Source organism: Penicillium atrosanguineum (genome assembly GCF_028827265.1).
Source record: "Penicillium atrosanguineum strain IBT 20685 chromosome Unknown utg000001l_segment0_segment0, whole genome shotgun sequence".
Taxonomy (NCBI): Eukaryota; Fungi; Ascomycota; class Eurotiomycetes; order Eurotiales; family Aspergillaceae; genus Penicillium; species Penicillium atrosanguineum.
In genome coordinates this window covers 1,977,361-2,000,278 of record NW_026623133.1, presented here as the reverse complement: position 1 = coordinate 2,000,278, position 22,918 = coordinate 1,977,361, and the positions used below count along the sequence as shown (strand labels likewise).

The 22,918-nt window shown below is 52.8% G+C and overlaps 6 protein-coding genes across 6 annotated transcripts; 1 reads left to right on the top strand and 5 right to left on the bottom strand.

Annotated features, from left to right (window-relative positions):
• Window positions 1–109: 109 nt before the first annotated feature.
• N7443_000772 (sodium/calcium exchanger protein) lies at window positions 110–3,247 on the top strand (the record flags this gene model as incomplete). The annotated part of the gene is made up of 3 exons (XM_056880828.1): window positions 110–307; window positions 379–1,584; window positions 1,661–3,247. The coding sequence occupies 3 exons, from the start codon at window positions 110–112 to the stop codon at window positions 3,245–3,247; spliced, it is 2,991 nt and encodes a 996-aa protein (XP_056746066.1).
• Window positions 3,248–3,679: 432 nt separating this feature from the next.
• pan1 (actin cytoskeleton-regulatory complex protein PAN1) lies at window positions 3,680–8,275 on the bottom strand (the record flags this gene model as incomplete). The annotated part of the gene is made up of 5 exons (XM_056880827.1): window positions 3,680–4,862; window positions 4,919–5,446; window positions 5,500–7,600; window positions 7,661–7,721; window positions 7,766–8,275. The coding sequence occupies 5 exons, from the start codon at window positions 8,273–8,275 to the stop codon at window positions 3,680–3,682; spliced, it is 4,383 nt and encodes a 1,460-aa protein (XP_056746065.1).
• Window positions 8,276–8,942: 667 nt separating this feature from the next.
• On the bottom strand, window positions 8,943–9,967 carry N7443_000770 (DNA-directed RNA polymerase II core subunit RPB11; the record flags this gene model as incomplete). Its single annotated transcript, XM_056880826.1, has 4 exons — window positions 8,943–9,134; window positions 9,189–9,298; window positions 9,353–9,411; window positions 9,507–9,967. 4 exons carry the CDS (start codon window positions 9,965–9,967, stop codon window positions 8,943–8,945), a joined length of 822 nt encoding a protein of 273 aa, XP_056746064.1.
• A 1,799-nt stretch (window positions 9,968–11,766) lies between these two features.
• N7443_000769 (uncharacterized protein) lies at window positions 11,767–13,410 on the bottom strand (the record flags this gene model as incomplete). Its single annotated transcript, XM_056880825.1, has 2 exons — window positions 11,767–12,882; window positions 12,943–13,410. 2 exons carry the CDS (start codon window positions 13,408–13,410, stop codon window positions 11,767–11,769), a joined length of 1,584 nt encoding a protein of 527 aa, XP_056746063.1.
• A 1,562-nt stretch (window positions 13,411–14,972) lies between these two features.
• N7443_000768 (uncharacterized protein) lies at window positions 14,973–17,953 on the bottom strand (the record flags this gene model as incomplete). Its single annotated transcript, XM_056880824.1, has 3 exons — window positions 14,973–17,165; window positions 17,222–17,654; window positions 17,715–17,953. The coding sequence occupies 3 exons, from the start codon at window positions 17,951–17,953 to the stop codon at window positions 14,973–14,975; spliced, it is 2,865 nt and encodes a 954-aa protein (XP_056746062.1).
• Window positions 17,954–19,428: 1,475 nt separating this feature from the next.
• On the bottom strand, window positions 19,429–21,902 carry pmt4 (dolichyl-phosphate-mannose-protein mannosyltransferase; the record flags this gene model as incomplete). Its single annotated transcript, XM_056880823.1, has 4 exons — window positions 19,429–19,889; window positions 19,946–20,942; window positions 20,978–21,583; window positions 21,663–21,902. 4 exons carry the CDS (start codon window positions 21,900–21,902, stop codon window positions 19,429–19,431), a joined length of 2,304 nt encoding a protein of 767 aa, XP_056746061.1.
• Window positions 21,903–22,918: the final 1,016 nt, after the last annotated feature.

Here is a 22,918-nt window from a genome sequence, read left to right as displayed (position 1 = left end):
CAGGTTCAATGGAAGATAGATCTTCTCCTCTGTGAATCTGGCATTGTCTTGATTTGGGGATTCGGTCAATACTATCCGGGGTCACAATGCAGCTATTGGAGACGCCATCATGAACGCGCTACCCTCATTCCTGCAGCCTGCCGTCCGCAAAGGCCCTCGGTACTCCACGCGACCATTCTACACAAGCATCCTTGTGTTCACCACCCTTGTCGCTCTCACATTCGCCGTCAGAAATATTGGATCTGGACAGGTACATCAGCGCACAGCAGCGGGTGTCTCCCTTCTCAAGCGGGAAAAAGAACCAGAGGTACAAACCACTCCTCTCCCTCGCGAAATGATGTGGAAAGCTAAATGATACTCTGTGTGACTTGATTACAGTGCCGCCTCGTACGAGACGTCAAAGATCAGTGTTCTTATGTTCGCGACAACTGCCCCGACCATCAAGATGGCCTACTCTCTTATCTCCAGCTGTACTATTGCTCCCTGTCCGATGCGAAGCCGGTGGCCTTCATGATCTTGATTCTTTGGCTGTCGCTACTATTCAGCACCATCGGAATCGCGGCCAGTGATTTCTTGTGCATTGACCTAAGTACGCTAGCAAGCGTCTTGGGACTGAGCGAAAGCCTAACGGGCGTGACGTTCCTCGCATTTGGAAATGGCAGTCCCGATGTCTTCTCGACCTTTGCCGCAATGCGGTCGAATAGCGGGAGTCTTGCGATTGGTGAATTGATTGGAGCGGCCAGTTTCATCACGTCTGTAGTTGCAGGCTCTATGGCTTTGGTCCGACCCTTCAAGGTAGCGCGCCGGAGTTTCGTCCGAGATGTGGGCTACTTTATTATAGCTGTCAGCTTCAGTATGTTTTTGTTGGCCGATGGCAGGCTTCATGTCTGGGAGTCAGCCGCCATGGTGGCTTTGTATGCCTTCTATGTTTTCATGGTTGTAACCTGGCACTGGTATCTGGTTCGCCGCCGCCGAAGGTACGAACGAGATCTTGCCGCACGAACTCACTTTCACATCCCGGACAACCAGGAGTTGGAGGTGGAACAAACCATGGAAGATGACGACCCAGGTGTGGCCTCGGAGTCACGAAGTCTTCTCCGCGGAGCATCCACAGATGACTTTGACATGTTGGAACGAGCCGAAGCAGTTCCCATCTGGAAGGAGGAGGAAGATGAGGATGACGAGACTCGTAACCGATATCTGGCCGAGATTAGCGATAACATGCATGTCTATCGGCCTCCAAATAGATCACGGCGAAACACCATGAACCCAATTCGGCCAAGTCTCGTCGGTGCTCTGGAATTTCAATCCGTGCTTCATTCGCTTCAGAAATCACGCAGCCATAAGCCAACCATCAGCTTGAGCAGCTACTCGGACGATGGCGATAATTCTTCCCAGCCTTTTGACACTCGATCGATTGCATCGCATCCTCGCGCTAGCAGACCCACGGGATACAATGACCGTCTGTCACCTCTCAGCGCAGAAGGTCCCCGAGCACGAGCCGTGTCGGCCAACGGTGCTGATGGATTAAGGCTTGATACCAGCGTGTTAAACCGACGAACCGACGAAACTCCGCGTCTTACTGTGAGACGGCCTTCGAACGACCCAGCCATGGAGCCGCCTCAATTTCTCCGCATAGATACCAGCGCAGCCTTGACAGCCTCTCCCTCATCGTCTGAATTTCCTTCACCAAATCAAAGCCCTGTGGGCGCCGGGTTTCCCTCAAACACCGGACCTTTTGGCACCGCCAGATGCGTTCCACGCTCCCAATTACCAAACTGGGGCCACTCATGAGCGTTCTCCACTTTCAATTTCCCCTCGAGGGGGACCTGGAAGCTATAATTCTGCGCTTACCCCAGAGAGCCCTGCTGCACCGTTCCCCGCGTTCGTTGATGGATCGTCTTCTCCACATCCTCGCCCCCCTAGTATCTATCTCCCCATGCCGGCAGCGAGCCCGTCAGAACAGTTGCTATTCCACGATGGCCTCGATGAGATGGCCAACGAAAGTTCCTCGTTCCGACTATACTTCAGAAAGTTGTGGCCTTCAGCCTTCCCTCCTCCGAAGCGGATCGGCTGCACCCTCTTTCCTACCTTGGCTACCTGGAAATCCAAGGGCATCGCCGAGCGTTTGCTAGGAATTGTCGCAGCGCCCAGCGTATTTCTCCTCACCATCACCGTTCCAATCATCGAGCCTCAAGGCCCCGAGTCTGCCGATCCCGATTCGGTGCCGGCTGTAATTATTGACCGGGTTAGAGATGATGAATATCGAGCTCCCAGGATCAGTCTCCCGGCTGATAGCCCTCTCATCCACCCGGGCCACGACCACCATGACTCTTTCCCAGATGTTCAAACTTCCCACCCCCACCGCAAGTCACACTCTGAACAATACCGCCCCGGTCGTCCACGTTGGGACTCGGAACTTCCAGCCCCAGCACCACACCTCGATACCCCAGACTGCCATCTACCAGCCAAAGACTGGAACCGCTGGCTCATCGGAACTCAACTCTTTACCGGCCCCTTTTTCTTCACCCTCATCGCATGGACCGCCATCGACGAAGACAACGACCCTCGCAACCTCATCTTACCAACTCTGGTGTCCCTCCTCTTCTCATTCCTCTGCCTTGCAGCTCTCATCGTCTCAACCCGCCGCCGTCCCTGGCACCAAAGCAGCGATCAGTCCGAGCAAGATCCCTCCGAACAGCGCGCTGCTCCCCTCCCCGACTCCTGGCGTCCTTTCCTAGCCCTCCTAGGCTTCCTGGTCGCCATAGCATGGATCGCAACAATCGCCACTGAAGTCGTCTCCCTCCTGAAGACCATCGGTGTCATTCTGGACATTTCAGACTCGTTATTGGGATTGACCGTCTTCGCAGTCGGTAACTCTCTTGGCGATCTCGTGGCTGATATCACAGTCGCGAGACTTGGATACCCCGTCATGGCACTGAGCGCCTGCTTCGGTGGTCCCATGCTTAACATCTTACTTGGAATCGGCCTGGGCGGTCTATACATGACCTTGAACGGAGGCCATGCGCCTCGGGGACATGATGAGATCGCTATCGAAGCTCCATATGAGATTGCCATTTCCAAAGTCTTGGTTATTAGCGGGGCTACTCTGCTGGTCGTACTCGTTGGTCTTCTCATCGTTATCCCGTTGAACGGCTGGAGAATGGATCGCAAGATCGGGTGGGGGTTGATTGTGGTTTGGTGTTTGAGTACATTGGGGAATGTAATTGCCGAGATTGCATCATGATGTTTATACGCATTTGAGTCTTTTCTTTCGGATTGGCATTGGTGTTGGGTGCATTACCAACGTACTGTTTTGATGGTTGATATCATATCTATTTTGGTGGTTCTTTTTGCATGATGCAGGCATCCCTGCTATGATCTGTAGTTCTGTTAATCTGTACATGGAATGCATGGTCGGTTTAACAACATCTAATCGAGTATCTACCTTGTTCCAAAGTCCATGGTGGATGACCTCCTAGATCTTCTATGATTACGTGGAATTCGAAGTGTTGGATCATGTAAAGCAGAATCTCAACGAATATTGTGAATGGAATACATAATAGCTAAACTATCATCATCGCCCTCATATAGCATAGGCGTATCACCAAGAATGGAATGAACAAACAAAATAGCTACCTTCAAGCCCGTCCATTTCTGTACAATTATGTTCTAATTACTACCTCACAGCACATGCCCAGCCGAGGAACTCGTGCTGCGGTCGTTGGTCTGCACCTTCTTGAGACCCTTTCCAGCTTGAATGGATGCAAGCAGGGCGGAATGACCTCCACCCGCGCCGCCAGGCGCCGGGGGGCAGGGGGAGGGGAGCTCCCGGGGGAGCTCCCGGAGGAGGCGGAGGCGGAGCTGCAGGAGCACCAGGAACAGGAGGTGGAGGGGGGGTGCAACAACTGGGGCACCTCCAGGGGGCGGAGGTGGAGGAGGGGGAGGAGGAGGCACCGCACCGGGAGGGGGGAGGAGGGGGAGAAATCGGGGCACTGTCTCCGGCCTCGGGCTCGACAGCGTAAGGCGCGAGAGGCGCGGGAGGAGGCGGGGGCGCGATAGGGCTGGCCTGGACAGGCGTAGCGGAATTATCTTCGTCCATTGCGCTCAAAGGACGTGGGGGTGCCATTGTACCGAACAGGATGCTGGCAAGCTGTTTGGCGCTGCCACCGCCGGGCCGCTCATCCTCATCATCAGACGAGTCAAAATCGGAACCGGCGTTGGACCAGTCGTCATCCTCCTCAGGGCGCGTGCGGGTCTTGCGCTCCAAGGGTCCGGCCCCAGTGAAAGTGGGCTTGGAAGGCTCTTGCTTCTCTTGTTGAGCGAGGCGGTGGAACGGGTTGGTGGACTGCGCCACCGGCGAAGTTGCTTGGGTAGGCTCGGTAGGCTGTCCAAGGGACTTGAAGTAGGGGTTCTTCGACTCCGCGTCAGGTGTAGTAATGGGAGCTGTAAATTTCTCCTCGGAAGTGGCTGGGCTGGGCTCTTTCTCGGGCTCGGGGGCAGGGGCCACTGGGGGCTCCGGAATAGAAACAATAGGGACAGGTGGTGCGGACAGAACCTGGCTCTGAGTGGGAGTGCTATCCTGGGGAGTGATGCTCTCAGGTCCTTCATCGTCAGAGGAGCTTTCTTCATCCAGGCCCTCCAGCTCGCGCTGCAACTGGCGCTCACGTTCCCTGGCAGCTTCAAGTTCAGCACGCTGGGCTTCCATCTTGGCCTCCTGGTCCTTAGCCATGCGAGCAGCTTCCTCCCTGCGGCGTTTCTCCTCCTGCTTCTTGATCTTGCCTTGTCGGACCTGCTCCTCAAGGGCCATCAGGCGAGCTGCCTGGGCGTCCTTCTCTTTCTGGAAATCATCGGCCTCGGATCTGTGATTAAGTTAGCAAAAGCACGATTACGAATCATGGAGTCAAGACAAGCTTACTCAAGACGCTTGGTCTCCGCCTCCTGTGCCTCCTGCTCCTCCTTGATGGCCTCCTCGCGAACAGCCTGCTCTGCCTTGGCCTCTTCAGCCTTCTTCGCATCAGCCTGGCCCGCACTATCAGTTCGGGCTCTGCGAGTAGGAGGTGCTGGGGGTGGTTTCTTGCCAGCAGCCTTGGGAGCCGCGGCACTAGGACCACCCTTCTCCTCAGCTAGACGGCGCTGTCTCTCGGCGTCTCGCTTAGCATCCTCTTCTTCGGCACGCCTCACGCGCTCTTCGCGTTCTCTCTTCTCTCTCTCCTGGCGCTGGGTCAAAGTTTCGGCCGAGTCGGCAGGTTTCAGGCCGGCAGCGGCCATACGCTCAGCAATGCGCTTCTGCGCACGCTCCCTGGCAGCCGCCACACGATCCTCGTGCGTGTTACCGGGAGCAGAGCCCGAAGAGCCGGTCGAAGCTGGCACGGAAGGCCGTGCAGCAGGTGAATCGGAAGCTGGGGATTCATAACGGGGCCGCTCATGGAGAGATCTATCGCGCCTGTTTCACTTTGTTAGCTTAGCCCACTCACAACGATCCTCGGCGTAACATACTCTTCTTTGCGGACATTGGCAGTCCGGCTGTTGCGGCTGAGGTCGTAGATGAAGTCACGGGTAATGTCTTCAACGCCCAGGGCATCCTCCCAACGTCGCTTCTCATGATCTCGGGTAGAGTTTTGTCCTTCCTCGCGGAGACTGTCCTCCAGACTGCGGGTGAAGTCCCGAACGCTTTCCTCGACATCACGAGTCATAGTGTCGTTGCGCTCCCACTCAGCCTTGGCATTCGCACTCTCGGCTTCCAGTCGGCGAGCAGCCTGTCCATCATCATCTTCAGTGGCAGGGGCTGGGCGGCCAGCCAGCTCGGCAGCGCGGGCCTGCATACGGGCACGAGCGCGAGCTTTGATGCGATCGGCTTCGGTCACTGCCCCGCCAGGACCAGTACCCACGATGGTCTGAGCGCTGCCGGGATGGGCTTTGGCATCCCTAAGACGGAACAGCTCAAGCTTTGCATCGGAAATTTCACGCTCAACGCGTCGAACGTCAGATGCGACCTGTGGGACCTGGTCCTCATAAGACTGGAGCTGACGACGAAGGGCCCTACGCTCCGCCCCGCTATCCAATTGACGGAACGAGGCATTGGGGTGGGTGTCAATGTCATCTTGTACGCGACGGATACGGTCCATGAGGCTCTCTGCCTCACGGCGGTCCTGGCGATCAAGAGACTCGTCATCCTCAGCCCGGTTCTCATCCTGGAAGTCAACGGCATCCAGCATGACCTTAGCCTCACGGATCTTTTTTCGCAGCTGGTCCACTGACAGCTCGTCTCCCTCGGAGGTCTGGGAGGCACCAGGTGATGGAGTACGGGCGTCGTTACCAACACGACGGCGGGCACTCGAACGGTAGCCGCCCGCGGCATCATTGTTCTTGAACATTGTCGCATCCTTACGGCCGGCTCCGGGTTGTCCACTACCACCACGGAACGAGTGGTCTTTGAGATAGCTAACACCGGTCTTCTGGGGCTGCAAGAAAGCTCCAGATGTCTTCCGCGACTCGGCGTCCTGTGACAAAAGTGATTTGACAGTTCCGATAGAATCATTTAAGTGCCTTGTAGACGGGGGAATAAGCTCCGGAGGGAGGCGGCTAGGCACCGGATAACCGTTCAAAGCTCGATAGATCAAATGCATGCCAACAGCGAACTCATCCATGTTGAGACGGCCGCGGTTGTGAGGGTCGGCCAAAGTCCAGATTCGCTCCAAATCTTTCCGGTTCAATCCACTTTGACCCATGATCTCAATGGCAGTTTCGCCGCCAATAAATCCCTTATGGAATCCATCCCAGGCGCGGAACAGGTCGTCGTAGATTTTCTTTTCTTCCTTGGTGATGGCCCAGGCAACTTTGGCATTGCCGGAGAGATTGGCCATGTTGAAACCACCCTCACGACCAGGTTGAGGCATGAGCTGCTGCTTCATAGCCTCGATATTAGGCAAGCCTTGTGCCGGGGTGTTGATGAAACCCCACTGGCCAGGAATACCAGTAGGCTGTGCCGTGAGCCCCGTAGGTTGCACAGCCAGGCCACCAGTCTGTGCAGGGCTGAGGTTTGAGGCAAAGCCAGTAGGCATTGGAGGCATTGGGGGCCGGGGGCCGGTGTATCCCGTAGCTTGCGGGTTAGCCATGAACCCTGTCTGTTGCGATTGAAGGAACTGCGCCTGATTTTGTCCTGGGAAGCCGGTCTGTTGAGGCTGCATGCCAGTAGGCTGAGGGAAAAACCCGGTGGGCTGCGCAGTCAACTGGTTAAGTAGCTGAGTATTGCTCGCTTGCTGAGGCTGGGGCTGCTGGACAATGGGCGGCGTAGACTTGTTTTCCAGAAGAGGCGCGTCGAAGTTGGGCGCATTGGTTCGCGGCGCCGGCGCTGGTGCCGAGTCAGGGACATCGAAGGAGATAATGTCAACCATGCTAGAAACCTCATTCTTGATTGTCTCGGGCAAAGAGGCAGGCATTTCACGACCAGTTAGACGTATGTTACACAGGTACATAGCCAGTGCGAACTCTGGGAAGAACAACTGTCCCGACTTGGTGGTATCTGATAGAACCCAGATCTTAGAAAGGTCGGAGCCTGCGAGCTTGGAGCGAAGGAGAAGATCCCTCGCTTTCTCGCCTAAAAATTAAAGTCAGCAAATGACCCTTATTCCGGCGATAAATCCAGACATATACATACCGTCCAATGTCTTTTCATTCCCAACAGCAGACCTGAATAGCTGCTCAAACTTGGCCTGGTCCTGTGCTGTGATGAAAGAGAGCCGGATACTCGGGATCTTTGAACCAGTCTTCGGTGGCACTTGCGGGGGGTTCCGGAGACACCATTATCTTGAAAGGAGTTTGCGACGTCGGACGAAGTCTTCAATCGGGAAGGGAGTCCCGTAGCCTGGGGGAGCTGAAGTTGAGGGAGTGGCGGCTGCGACTGGCTCTGAGGCTGATTCTGAGGGGGAAATCCGGTATATTGAGGTTGCAAATTTTGCTGCTGCTGAAATTGCTGCTGCGCTTGTTGTGGTTGCTGTCCAGGGAAGCCAGTGAACTGCGGCTGGAGCTGTCCCGCGGGGAATCCGGTGGGCTGAGGTTGAAGCTGCGAGTTACCGAACGGCGACGGCTGACCGGCAAAGCCAGTTGGCTGCGGCGCAAATCCTGTTGGCTGAGGCTGCTGCATTGGCGGCTGCTGTTGGCCCTGGGGGGATTGCGAGTATGTTGGCTGTTGCTGCTGTTGCTGCATGAATGGTGCCTGGCCTGGGCGGCCACCACCACCACCGCCGAGGAAGGAATTCGACGAGGAGAACATTATTAACACGTCGCTCGCATGGAACAAAAAGATGCAGAAGAACCGCGGATAGACCACAAAGGTAGAAAGGAATGCAGATGCCCCAGGGGAGGTTGAGACTCAGGAGCAACGGACATGACGCTGTAGCAGGGACACGCGGAGACACGCTAGCTCGATTGAGCGCTTAGTCATGACTACCCCGGCGTATCTATTTTCGGGGCGCACGAGGTAAATAAGATATTTGGATTAGGACAACGAAGACTATGCAAGAAAGTAGTCACAGAACCATGGAACAGAATATGTTCCGACGCAACTGCTACTAAGCCTCACACCGCAGGCCACAAAGGAATACCCTTGACGAGGAAGGGAGTCACGATATTTCCGTAGAAAATTTACGATGGACTATTAGAGGGCAAAGTTATTTGAATTGCTGTGGTATCGTGCTAGATACATGGCATCAACGTGGATGCAAATCATAACCATCATTAGTGTCCCCCGTGGGAACGAGCAAGAAAAGCATCAAAACCATGGACTGGGAACCCAATCCGCATTTTGAAGACGAAGTACTAAATGAGCCTTGAGATCGCTCCATGCGCCAGATAAAAACCGAAGGAAAGAAAATGACCGAAGAAGAAATCTCAGCAGCGAGTCGACTTCGAGTCGACTTCCATATTTGACTGGAGATCGCTTACTCGATATTTTGCTGCTGGTTGGCAGCGTTGGCCATCTTGCGCAGCTCATACTCCTTGGTAAATTCGCGAGACAGGGTGCCCAAATCCTGGATCAAAGCTTTGGAGGCGGTGATCACAGCCTGGCGGGGTGTAATCTCACCATCAGTCTGGACGCGCAACAGGAAGTTGGGGGTCAAAGGGTGAGGAATCTAGTGATGCGAAGTCAGTTTTGATCCAGTGTACCAAATGTGGGGTTTTCTTACCTTGTAGGCGGCGAAGACAACGTGGGGGGTTTTCAGAAGACGAGTGCGAAGCATGTTACCAAGGGTATGGTCTTCCTTGTGGAAAGTAAAGATAGCGGCAGAGGGAAGTCCTGAGCTTCATCGTCAGTGAAACTGCCCATTCTCATAAGAGAAGGAAAACTCACGAGTGTCAATCTCGACATCAATCTTGTTCTCGCCAGGGCCGAGCAGAATGGCCTCGTAACTGTAATCAAGTCAGACATATTCGTTAAACAAGATGCAAAGCGATGCGCGAAAGAAACAAAAAGCATGAAGCAAATGCGTTGCAATGAGACTGACGGGTCCTGGCGATCCTCCACCTGAGGAGGGCCTACATGGCGCGGGGCAGGACGATCCCGACGTCCAGCACGATCCTTCGCTATGGCATCAGTTGCCAAAACGATCTTGGAGGGGTTGGGGCTCGACATCTGTGCAGATTCAGGCAGGCCACGAGAATACTCTGAGGCTGAAGATGGAGATGTGTTGGAGACAGGGCAGTGCAAAGAGCTTCGAGGTGCAGGCTGGAAAGAGCTTCCAGCTACAAGCCGAGGAAAGAGAGGATGATCGACCAGAATGCCCCGAGGAAGCTCATCCGACAGAACTGAAGGAAGAGTCCTTTCGACAGCAGGTCCAGACAGGTCCAGAGTGCTCTCAAGATTCTCCTTCTGGTGCTTGTTCAAATGCTCATCCATAATTCCAAGCGGAAGCTCGTCGAAAAGTGCTCGAGTAGATTTCTCGTCGAGAACAGGAAAAGGAGCCATGACAAATATTCCGATATTAGACGAAACGAATTCGGGAAGGTGCGAAGGTGTGAAGGTGCGAATGTCAGGTTTCCCGGGTGCTGGGAGAAAGACCTCGAAGATAATCCATTACAGAATCAAGGCTTCTCAACAATGAGGATATTTCTTTGGCTCTTCAAAAGCACCACTCGGGCTCATCCTGTGGTCCATCCCAGCCAAAAACTTGAAACAAGACTGCCATCTCCCCAGAGAGCCCGCAACCGGCCTACCCCATGCCGTTGACCCATTGCAATAACGATAATAAAACAAGCAACTGGAAATCCAAAAAAAAAAAAAAATTGTCACTTACCGATCTGGCGCGTTCATACTGACAGAGCGTTATGGCGCAACGATGGGCAATTATGGATGTCGAGGGTGTTTAGGCTTTCAAGTGCCTGTCGTGGATGACTCAAAGTCGATAGGCGGCTGGACGATCAATTTCCAATCGCTTGTGGAGAAATGCTGCCGCTGCGAGGGCGTATTGCGTCCGCGCACCTCGCTGTCCAAATATCAAAACGTCCAAACGTCCAAACGTCCAAACGTCGACCAAGTTCTGGTTCCTCGAAGGCAGGGGGGCCCAAACACGGACGCGGCGAAAGCGGCAGTGTCAAATATGAGCTTTCGCGAAGGGCTGGGTCCTGGGTGGTGCAGGATTCAAGTCGATGTGGTTGAGGGAAAGTGTCGAGATTCGACAGTCAACGATATGTTATCAGCACGTGACTATAGCTGCTCAGCCATACACGTGACTATCACGTGGCATTGTTTGATCTACTTTATGGACAAGAACTATGGGACGAAATACTAAATCCATGGTTGGGTTTGTGAATTTCTGTTTATCTTAGAATGTTTGATGTACGCCGTTACAAGACATAAGGCCTGCTCACAGGGTGGCCCTGCTTTGAGCATTATCCTCGGTGCTCCGCATCATGCAGCGCGGATATGCGGGATATTTGAATTCAAGAACTCCAATAAGTTACCTGGCCAGAATTTTTAAATTTGAGCTCCTGGGATATACCTTATCAAGCTTTGGAGTGTGGCAAAACAATCTCAAGGCTTTTCGAAAGAAAGCTGGGTATAGTGGACCATCAAATGAGGTTCGAAGTCGGGTCGCATCCCAATAGCGAGAATGTCCCCTGATACTTCACAACCAAATCATCAAATGATCCCACTGTCATGGATAAACTCATCTGATCCACCTTTGGCCAGTACTCCCACGCTCAACATTGCCACAGAACCAATGGCCATCTCTATCTCGGCAGCGGATGGTATTGCCTTTGTCGCAGGGGCGTCGACAAGAAACACAGCTGTGCGATGCATGTGGCCACGGTCTAGCGTAGTCCGTGTCACTTACTACTCTACTTTCCGGAGTTCACACTCATTTGGAGCTAGCGTTGCAATGGTGATAAGAGCGAGATTCTACGAGCATCAGATGGCGGCGTGAGTAAAATTTGTTCGACGGGTGGGGATAAAGGGTAGGCCGAATAAGCATTGTGGGCGAGGCGTTGTAAATGAAAGTTATGTCGATGCTATTAAGCGTAGCATGGATGAAGTAGATAGCAGATGGTTATAGAAAACTGGCGTAAAGAAAGGTAATGGCTAGTGGGCGAGTGACGACATATGTTGGACTGGGGTTGGACTTGTCAATGAAGTTTTGTCCGCGAGGCAGGTTTTGGAGGAGGTTTGGGCGAAGGCGAGCAGTAGGGAGTTGAGGCTTTGATGGTTTACGGGAATACGGACCAGTCAACTGACAAGGTTGGAAGCTTGTTTACGTGCAGTATGGATTATTCTGTAGCAAAACCAGCTTTTCCTTCCTGATAGACTTTCATCCCATCCAGACCAAAAGACCTCGCAAATAGGTTCCCGGAAAACCTCTTAAAGGCATTATCACCGTCCGAATGCTCCTCAGCCCACGCTCGATACGCACTCCAATAGACGATCGGGCTGCCACCGCACATTTCGCTCCAGCTCACGTTTTCAATGGACAAACTGATGTAATCCGAGTCGGCCTCCTCGGGATCTCTTCTTTCATAACCATAACCAGTCGATATGTGGCCGAAAGTATTGTACATGTCATCGTGAAACCAGACATCGCCTTCCTCATAAGAAGCAACGATAATAGCCTCACAGTCATCTCGATCATCAATCGGTTCGATCGCATCGGATAGAGTCTTGCGGTCAACGGCAAGAAAGTTGTTCGGGGGAGAGTATTTGGTAAACGCTCCGGATTCAAAGTATGTCAACAAGCCCTGTATATCTGGTGACGCTAGTCGATCTGATACGTCAACCCACATCCAGTTCTGTTCAGTAATGGTGAACATTTCCGATTGGATTTTGCGGAGCTCGGTCGGAGTCATTTGTTCCAAGATGAAGACGACATCAGTGTCCAGGCTACCAGCGATATCGTCCGGGTTGACAATTGGCTCCCCTCCGGAGACCTGTATTTCATACATGGCCGGATTGTACATGTATGGGCCACTGGGCAAGCGTGTCGGGATATGACTCTCTGGATTCCAGGCTGCATTCCAGGATTGCGCGACTTTATCAAAAGGCAGGGTATACAGCTCCAGTTTGCTGGCCTCGGGATCTGAAAAGTTTGGAACGCTGGACCCCTTCGCTGTGACGATATGGTAGCCTTCGGCGTCGTCATCGATGAAGAAGGCGAAGGCCTGGTAGTTACCTTCGCGGCAAATCTTCAGCGCTTGAAACATTCGGTAGTGCTGAGCACGGGAACATGGCTCTTGATTTTCTGGCCAATTGTGGATGATTGTGGGACAGTCGATCATCGACTCGATATTTTCTTGTACTGTCTTCGAGAGATGCACCAGAGAGATCAGAGTTGGGGTGAATGGCTGGAGACTCAACCCCAAGAGATGGGATGGAAGCACATTATTGTATGGCTACATATTTCCTTCAGCATATGATCGTACCGTAGAATATAATGTGAGATGCCTAGTTACCTGGACGGCTTTTTCTTCCTCCGGCTCTGGTAATATTCGAGTATACTCCGATGATAATCCGCCCTCGACAGCTATACCCAGAAGCATGTTAGCTCGCCCGATTGGTACGCGAGCAGCCTCGGGGACCGATTCCTTAGATGTCTTCCAGGCGATGATTGCCGAGTGATCCGCCCGGGACTGATCATCAATGAAGATGAGAGGATCCTCCTTCAACATATGGAAGATAACAGATGTCGGCGGCTTATAATCCATCAACCAAGGAATTTCCACTAGACGTCGCATCTCATTTCGGGGACTATTTGGCCATTCCTCATCAACGGAGCTTAGCTTGGTCATCATTGAAGTTCGCTCTATGTCTTCCAGAGGACAGATGAAAACCACAAGCCATGTTGGAGGTGTATTGGCCTTACACCGAGTGGAAGGATAGATACTGGGAAGCAGCCAGGGTGGAGGGTCTGCGACTGCCATGTTTGGTTGTTGATAAGAAACACCGGAAACGTAGAAATATTTCAGGGTTGAGGCTCTCCGGAGACCCACCGAAACACGTGGGGCCATGTTTTCTAGGCAACAAGTCGGAGGCAAATATTTGTTTTGTCTCCTCCAGTTGCCAACATGGTGTTACTAACGAGTCTAATCTAGTTAAATATTCAAGTCCAAGTCACCTCACCCTCATCAAACATGGCTTCCATACCTGTAACTCCTAATGACCTGTCTGACAATTCCATTCCAGTGGAATTCAAAGACAACATCGAGTCCGATTTCATGTTTCAGTATGAGCACGACTTGATTAACATTATGGACGTATTAAGGGACGAAACCGTCATCAAGGCTTATCCGGGCCCTCTTGTAATGTGTATTGTTAATGTGATGTTTGACAATAGAACAGTTGAGATGTTCAACCTCAAGTATGTTGAGCCCAGCCTCGTACATAACCTGGGCGACAAGTACATGTCTCCAAGATGGTGGCCTACCATGTGCATTATGAGACCTGGTGATCGCAAATTAAATAATTGTGGCCCTAGACTTATTGATCCATGGCTACGGACAGATGTATGCCAGCGTTGACCAGTATCGCCGGACACATGCACCGCGGAAGTTAGAATAGATGCCTCCTTCCAACGTTGAGATGGGCATATTATCGTTTCATTCGTTTTGACTGTGCTACTGTTGTCTTCTAATGGTTTCTTCTTTGGTCCTGTTTGTGCCCTGTTCTATTCCAAGGGTTGTGTTTTACCCTATTGGCTGCTATCCAATGTCTTTCTGTATTTCTTTTCATATAAATCTAAAGTGCTGGTCGAGGAAGGGTCTTCAATCTCTTAAATAACTTCGAAGGTCAGCGGGCTCTGTAATAAAGGAGATCATCTACGTAGAAAACTGTTACGACGCCTCCAAGGTATATAGGTCCAGGATCCGCAAGCTGACATCAACGTGCGAGTAATGATAGCCTTTTGGCTATGTTGGTCAGCGGATCTCGGGCACAAATTAACAACCCCCCTAAGAGGTCTCTTCTAAAGCAATTCCAGATTAAATACGAAGACAAATGAAGATATAAGGGCCCTCGCCCGAAATGAATTATGTGAGTCCCCGAAAATCTCGTTGAAGAACTCATCTCAGCCCTAAAGAGCAACGCATAAATGCATGCCATGAACAAATATTGAACCAAGATAAAAAATGAATATGAAATAAAGAAAAAAACGCCATGCCAGCCCTGCGCCAATGCCAAGAAATAAAAACAAGGACATATGTATTCATACTTTAGACGCACCATCTGTCCCTTCAAGATGGCCATGCAAGAGAAGAAAAAACCCGAGAACAAGAGGGCCAGGGCTTGAGCTTCGTGACAGGATCCAAGGAAGGGAAAAAAAAAAAAAAGAGTCGGACTCAAATCCGAGTTGGATGTATGTGCGTGATTTCATGTCATGGCGAGCGCAAAATTAAGAAAAATATGGGTTCTATACAGCGACGCCGGTGATTCGTCTCGTCTGGTGCATGCTTTTTGAGGGATGATGGAATAAGATGCAGGAGTTGGTTTAGTGCACGGCACTCAGCAGGTCTCCGAGCGAGGAATTTCCTCGCTTCATTTTCCAGCTGCTCTTCTTCTTGTCGCGTTTCTTCATCATCTCGGCCCAGGCTTCGTCGTCATCGTCGTCATCGGTGTTTTGGACCTTGCGGCCGCCCGGGGAGACGGGGTGGACCGTAACGGTGGCGAGGGACGATGACTTTGGTAGATGAGGCTGCGATTGAGATGTCTGCAGTCCGGCGCGCTGATTTTCATCTGCATAGGTGTTCAGGTGCGATGGAGCATTTGCGCCCTCGCCCGGCATGACCGACACGGGACGATAACGAGAGGCTAGGCCGGCATTACTACGCTCTGAGGGAGCGATTGATGAGGCGTAGCCCGGGTTCGGAGGTTGGAATGGTGGTCCAGATAGATTGGGCATTGGCGAGCCAGTGCGACGCACGGCGACGTTCGTGTCAAGCATGCTGAGGGCGCGATGGTCGAAATTGGGATTGGCACCAGGGGCCGGACCAGGCATGGAGACTGGCCTGCCTCCCATAATTGAAGGGGTGCCTCCCATCGACGGTGGGCCTGCCATTGGGAAGCCAGACATGGAGGGAGGGCGAGGGCCCATCGGAGGTCCAGCCATAGGCATACCACCCATGCCAGGAGGAGCAAGCATGCCATTTACCGTCATCGGAGGCGGGGTTCCCGGCACACCCTGCATTTGCATTTGCATCTGCATCCATTGCATCTGCATTTGCATCATATCTGCCATTTGACGGGACAGCTGCAGCTGAGCCTGCTCGTTAGGATTCATTGGCTGCGGACCCATCATCGAGAACGGCCGAGGCACCTCGCCCATATTATATATCGCCTGGGTATTCGGGCTTCCGCGTCGCATTGCGCGTGCCCGCTCTTCGTTGGCAATTACATTAACCAGGCCACCCGGATGAGGGCCTGGTGACGAGGCGCCTCCGTACACCGAGCCCGATCCTCCACCCATAGCGAGAGACTCGCGGTTTGGCCCAGCGACCAGGCCAGCGCCATAATAAGGATCCCGAGGAAGAGCTCGGGCGAAAACAGGTAGTCCACCCCGGCCGCCTTGTTCGGCACCAACAACTGAGCTCGAAGAAGACGCATACGGGGGTTGCATAGACGCACGAAGGTTCGGGTTGGAGCTGACATTGATCAAGCGAGATGGTGGACGATTGCGGTTCGGGAATCCGTGAGCCGCAAGAATACCCAACGGGACCTCATCGTCATCCTCCTCATTGCTCTTACCGCTAGAGGTATTGCCGATAGAACCGGAAAGTCGATTCAAATTAGGGACGCTGCTGCTCCCTCCACTCATAACGGGACGAAGGAATGGCGATCCTGCTTGTTGTCCAGTCACTTTCATCATCTGCTGGCGATAGATCGACATGTGAGCCTCCTGCTTGCGCCGCTGTCGTTCCGCCTCGCGCTGCTTCTCGATCTCGTCTTCTTCATCAAATTCGTTTGCTTCCGCTTCCTCTTCGTCTTCACTCTTGGAAGCACTGCTATTGGCTCTCCGCAGTTCCTGTTGCTGCCGATAATGCTCAAATTGAGAGGGTGTCATAACCTTATTGCCCGGGGAGTTCGTCTTGGGCATTTTCTCGGCGTATTGAACCGCGAGTCGCGCGTGGGCCGCAATGGTCGGATCAGGCTCGTGTCGTTCCGCGAACATCGATTCAGGCTCTGGGTTCACATAATCCGGGCTGACAGTTTTGCTTTTATAGTAGAGGGGCGTGTTGTCGTTCAGTGGCGGAGAGCTCTCTTTGCTCCACAGCAGGGATTGCCTGACCATTTTTGCATCCTCATCATCAATCGGACTACCGGCTTGTCTACCCGAGTAAATTCCACTCCGGCGTAGACTATTGTAATCCGATCGTGGTCGCTCGAGAGATCGATGGTTAGTTGTAGCACCCAGCGCCTGGGACGAACCTGGCGATGCCCGGCGGAATCCTGCATCCGGGTTGTGGGCGGGAGAAGAATTGTCAATCACCAAGTCGCCCATTCGTGCGACGTCTGGATCATTGAGCAAATTATCATCGGAATGACGAGAACGATGGCTGTCCCATGAATAAGGAGAGGGTTCAACGGCCGAGGATCGATCAATGTTCAGAGGCGCAGGCCGTTGTACCCTTCCACTTCCACCGGCCTGGAACTCAGGCAGAGCCTGTGTGGGAGGAGACGAAGAATACTGTACCATTATTAGCATTGGGCCCACTTGTGTCCTCATCAATGGGAGCTTCGTACCTGCTTCGACCGCCGAGGGGATGGGTCCCGCAACATGGCGCTGTCCCGCTTGCCTAGATGATCAAACATCTTTCCAAAATCATCAGTGCTTCCGCCTCCAAGATCCGCCCCGAGATTGAATTGCCCATCCGCCAATTTCGGCGGGGTAGCCGTGCTATCAGTACTGGCAGTTTGGACCCGTCTCGTCGATGCATCAGGTGTATCAATTCTGGGCAGAGGCGCAGGTGTCGATGATTTGCCGAATCGGCCACCAAAAGAGAATGTTCTGCCTGCAGCAGCGCGCAAGCCTGCCGCAAGTGGAGGCGGAACGGGGATATCGTTCATTCTCGAATGCGGGGATGTGGCCTCATCGGGTGGTGGAACCTCCGTGGAGGATGGCAAGGTCGATGAGGAACTGAGTCGGGTCGAAGTCGAGCTCTCGTATGTTGGGCCACTATAATTGCGACGGGTTAGTCGCTTTCTGAGAGATTCCTTGGGTCTGTCGGGGTCATACCGCTTCCTCAGGGGTTGCTCGGTTCCGGCGAAAATGTTGTCGGGATCCTCCAATGTCGACGGCACGGCATTGCCCTCGCTCATGCGCTTGCTTAAAGGCGCACCTTCTGTCATTGATCTGTGAGGGCCTGGTCGCTCGAAGACACGGAAGGAGGACTGCTGTTGTGCGTCCACCTCTTCCAGAATATTGCCAGACGACTTCCGGCGACCACCAAATGTCTTGGGCAGCTTAATAGGCATGGTTATGGATGCTGTGAGCGCAACAAATAGATGATTGAGCGCCTTCTTTACTCGATCGCTGCTCCCATTAAGGTAAAACTGTTCCTGGGGGAAAATGAACCCTTGGATGGACGTGTCAGATGCAGGTGGAGAGGAGTGGAACGGTGAGTGGGTAAGCGGTCTGACAGATCGGCGGTTGCAAGGGGAGACGGGTATTTGCAAGGAACAAAGAAGCTCAGGGGAAAGGGAGTTTTAGGCTTTGGGGCGAAGCGAGTCAGTAAAGAAGCTTCTGGTACGGAGATAGTGGCCTGCAACACACTTTGCTCTAGCGGCTGATCAGGCCCGTCCGGAATCCACCTTGTGGGTTGCGATCTGGTCGCGTACACAACAAACAGATTTAAACCCTGGTCCCTGGTTTCTGGTCCGGAGTTGAAAATGGGGGATACGGTGGGTTGACTGGGTTGACAGCTTCCAGCACTTTGGGCGAGGGTAGAAAATCAGATGACCCCCTCAAAAAGAAAAATCAACACCACGCGGGTGAGACCGAAAATGGTGACAGTTTCACTTTGGACTCCGCTGAGATTCACGTAGAGCAACGAGTGAGCGAGTCAGATCCGAATGGGGGGATCTGAGTGGGGAGTGGAGCAGGATCCGGGTAGGACCCTTCTCGGTTCGTAGGAATGAGGCGAATGAGGTACGGAACAGGAAACCAAGAATGAAGAATGAGGTCGAGGGAGAATGCGAAGAGAAAGAATGAGAGGCGAAAAAAAAATAGGGACGCCGAACGCCAACGGGAGTCTAGTCCCTGCATTATTGTTTTCGGACCGAATAGGATCAGGTGGTGGTTATAACTAGTGTAGTAACTAACTACAATGACTGCACCACTGTACTATTGTCGGAGGCCAATTATACCGATGGATCTTAGTGCGTGAAAACATCGATCCAGGCCGAACCGCGCCATGTGAAACCTTTTACTATACATAGCTGGCCTTTTGGAGCTAAAAATAAACAGTGGATTACTCATCCGTGTCCGAATCCAGTGCCATCTAAACAAAGATCATCGGGCCTTAAGCTTGCAGAATACATATGTAGGGTGAATCATAGCCCCCTACAAGGATTGAATCCCAGGCTGGACCGACTCGACCCTGCCGACCGCGCAACATCGTTCTACAAATCACGTGATTATGTCCAAATTTGGGTGAGCATCGCTTGTTGTAGCCAGTTGTACGACCTCCATTACACTCCTCGCTCACACACAGGACTCGACCTCGCTCATGAACGCGACATGGAACTCGGCGAAACGGAGAGCGGAATTCGCCCGGTGAAGCTTGTCAATCATGTTATTCCATTTTCGCAACTTCGACCTTTATATCCCAAAGGACACAAAACCTAGAAAACATCATTACACTATCTTACAAACTCGAGAAAACAGAATGCAAGATCCAATCCTCCGCCGTCTGGCTTTTCTAAACACCGGAAATGAGAGAAGAGAGAAATTATTTGGCGAAGTGGAGATCGTAGTTCAACCACTTGCGGGCATTGACGCCATCCACGTCCAGACCGGGAAGGCCGTAAGTCAAGGGCGCATAGAAGCAGAAGCCCCAGATAGTGGCGCCCAGAATGACAGTGGTAGCAGCCCATCCGGCGATGAGCGATCGGGCGCCCATGCGCTCCTTGGCCGTGACGAAGCGACCGAGACTGCGACTCACCTTACCCTTGGCTTTGCCCGACGGGTCATCGATAGGGGCCTTGCCAGAGTCGGGGTCAAGGGGCTGCAAGTTAAAGATGAACTCGATCAGTGCACCAGTCACCATGGTAGACGCCAGGTGGGAGGGCAGGTAGTGGTGCAGGAAGCGCTGACGGCCCATCAGCCAGAAGGGGAAGTAGTGGGCGGCCCAGCACAGGAACAGGAATCCAGTGCTGTTGTACAGACGCGAGCGGGTCCCGGGGCCCCAGACTAATAAATGGGTTAGTAATCGAAATTAAAGCGAAATTAGAGATGTAAGCACTTACTTTCTTCCAAGGCATCAACACCACGGCGAAGGGAGAGCTGGTCAGCTCCCACGATGCCGGCAAACACAGCCAAAAGACTGCTAGCAATCCACCATCCAATGGGGTTACCCAGGAAGTAGATCTGTCCACGAGTCTCGTTCTTGGTCCAGAAGCTCACACCGCGCAGCAGGAAGGGCCACTGGAAGGGCTCAGTAGCGTAAGGGTGGCTGCTGGTAAGAGCGTTGTTGTGGTGGAACATAGCGCCTTGAAGCTCAAAGTACTTGCGGAGGAAAGACATCGTCTTGGGCTTGCGCTCCTGACGAATAAGACGGGGGCTATCCTCCTCCAGGCCATCAATAGTCTCGGCGAACCATGTGTTGCTGGACTGCAGGATGTTCTTGTTACCGTTAATCTCGGCCTGCTTGAAGCCCCATTCAGGGAGCGGGGTGGTGTGAGTCCACATAGCCACACGGGTGGGCACGTGAACGAGCTTGAACAAGCTAGCAAAAGTGCGGAACTCCTGGGCGGGTTTGCCATTCTCGATCTTAAGCTCGAAGAGAGTGTCGTTGTGACGCTCTCCGTCGGCCAGTTCCTTGGAAACAGTGGTAAACTCCTGGTTGGTGGGGAAGAAGGGAGAGGCGACATCGTGAGTCAGGAGGAACGATTCAGTGCCGACGTGGCGGAGCTGGATGACATCTCCGTTCAAAACACTGGCGGCCTGGCCCTCGGGGAGTGCCTTGGTGGGTAGAATTTGCCAGAAGTTGTTGGTGTCATTGTGGGGGTATCCAGTAACCTGCTGGCCCTGGCTGGAGATACGGCCATCGTCGTAGCGAAGAGGGTAGGTCTCCCAGTGGCTGTGAAGAAAGACCTTGGTGTCCTTGTGACGCATGCTAATGCTGTCAAAATACTGAACACCGACAGACTGGGCGGTCATCGCGTTGTCGTTCAATGTCTCCTGGAACTCGGGAGACATGAACTCATCACCGGGTCCGGAGCGGGTGAGGACGGCAAAGTGAACCTGGAACCAGAAAAGGTAGAAAAAAAGGGAATGACGATGAGCGCAACGCCACGAGCAACGAAGTGCTTGATCCAAGTGACCATATCGAGAGCACCCTGGCGGCGGTTGATATCCAAAAGGTTCCACAGATCGATCATGACGGCGGCACCAACGGTAACGAAGGTGAAGAAGCCGACATACTTGGTGGAGATGACGCAGCTCATGCAGAATCCGGTCAAAAGCAACCACTTCCACCACTTACGTCCGAAGGGCTCGTGTCGCAACTTGTAAAACTTGACATAACACAGCACACTCAGAGCCATAGACAAAACCAGGGTGGAGTCTAGGAGGATCAGACGATCCTCGCCAACGTGAGCGTTGTCAAAGACCATGAGACCAGCAGACAGCACACAGGCCGGGAGCGAGTAGCCCGACTCCCACATAGTCATGAACACAACGGGAATAGTCATAGCACCAAGAGTGGCAGGCATAGCGCGAAGAGCCAAGTAAGGCACCTTGTTGTCTATGTACGAGTCACCAATGTTCTCGAAGAAGAAGTGTCCATCGTAACCAATCAACCAGCCCATAAAGGCGAAAAGCAGTTTTCCGAACGGGGGGTGAACGTCGAAGAAGTACATGCGCTGAAGATAGTACGAGGCGAACTACCAAGATCCAACAAGTTAGTCGAGAGGTTCCCCTTTCTCGATGCCGAGGGCGCCGCGAAGCTACTGGAGTGCCTACCTTTCCAAAGTGGACCTCGTCAAAGACGACCTCGTTGGGGTAATCAATGCGGTAGAAACGAGTTGCAAAAGCCAACACAGTCAGAACGGCCATGGCCAGCCAATAATCCCATTCAGACTGGGGCTTGCCGGCATTTTCAGCGCGCGACACTGGAATCATCGAGCCATCATCCGAGGGAAGAGCCGTATACGCCTCCTTCTTTCCACCCCTCTTGCGCAGAGAGGACGAAGGGGACGACATGTTGAGAAATTAAGAAACGAAAGGGAGTGACCGTGAAACCACCTAAAGTAAATAGACTTCCCAAGGCGTCAAGTGTCAGTAGCCGGGATCAAAAAAGCGAATGTAACAGTGAGTTCAGATCAGATTGGACTTACCAGTATCACCAAAAGTACATGGCACCCAAGCAAAGAGGCCAAGAGAGCTGAAGGAAGAAGGGTTCGGAGGGGGCGGATTGTTGGTTGCGTGTCTTCTTGTCCGAAACAAGGCGGTGGGCGGCACCTCTATACCAGCCCTACCAGCAGTGGATGCCTGAGTTTCCAGGTCCAGAAACCGTAGGACTGACCGTCCCAAGCTCCTGCCCAAGATCCGCACTTTCCTAAACTCCCCTCTTTACTCCTCTTCCTATAATCCAGTCTTACTCTCACAGACTCCCAAATGACATTAACCAACTTCCCTCACGACCGCAATAGCGAGTCTGGCAACCAGCCTGCCCCTACCAGCAGCGAGTCTATCCGAGTCTGGCTACAAGGCATCGACTACAATCCAGGGTCCCAGAGAATAGCAAACCCCCTCCCAAGCCAGACTCCAGAATCTTCAAAATTCCCAGCGGCAGATCTTTTAGAGCGATTCAAAGCCTCATCTACAAGTATAGGGTAAAATAATATTACATCCGGTCCTCCCAGCACCTCGGCCAAATCTAATCAATCAACAAACGCTACGCGAAACAATCTTACTTTACGGAGAATAATCGGCGAGAACGGACCGACGGTAGACATTAGCGGGATATCCTTACCCTCCGATATACGCGACATCGTCGATACCCATATTCTTCACTTAATTCTCATATCTCCCACGAAGGCAGAGCAGGTGTCATCAGAAGCAAGATTCCGCGAAGCGTGGAATAGGAAAGAAATCTCCGCTATGGCGCAGATCATCCAGCCCCCTTTCTTCCCGGTTTACGATCCAATACTTATATCCGGCTAGGATACTCATTGGTCGACACAGCCAATACTATCATTAATCTTCTACATGCTGAC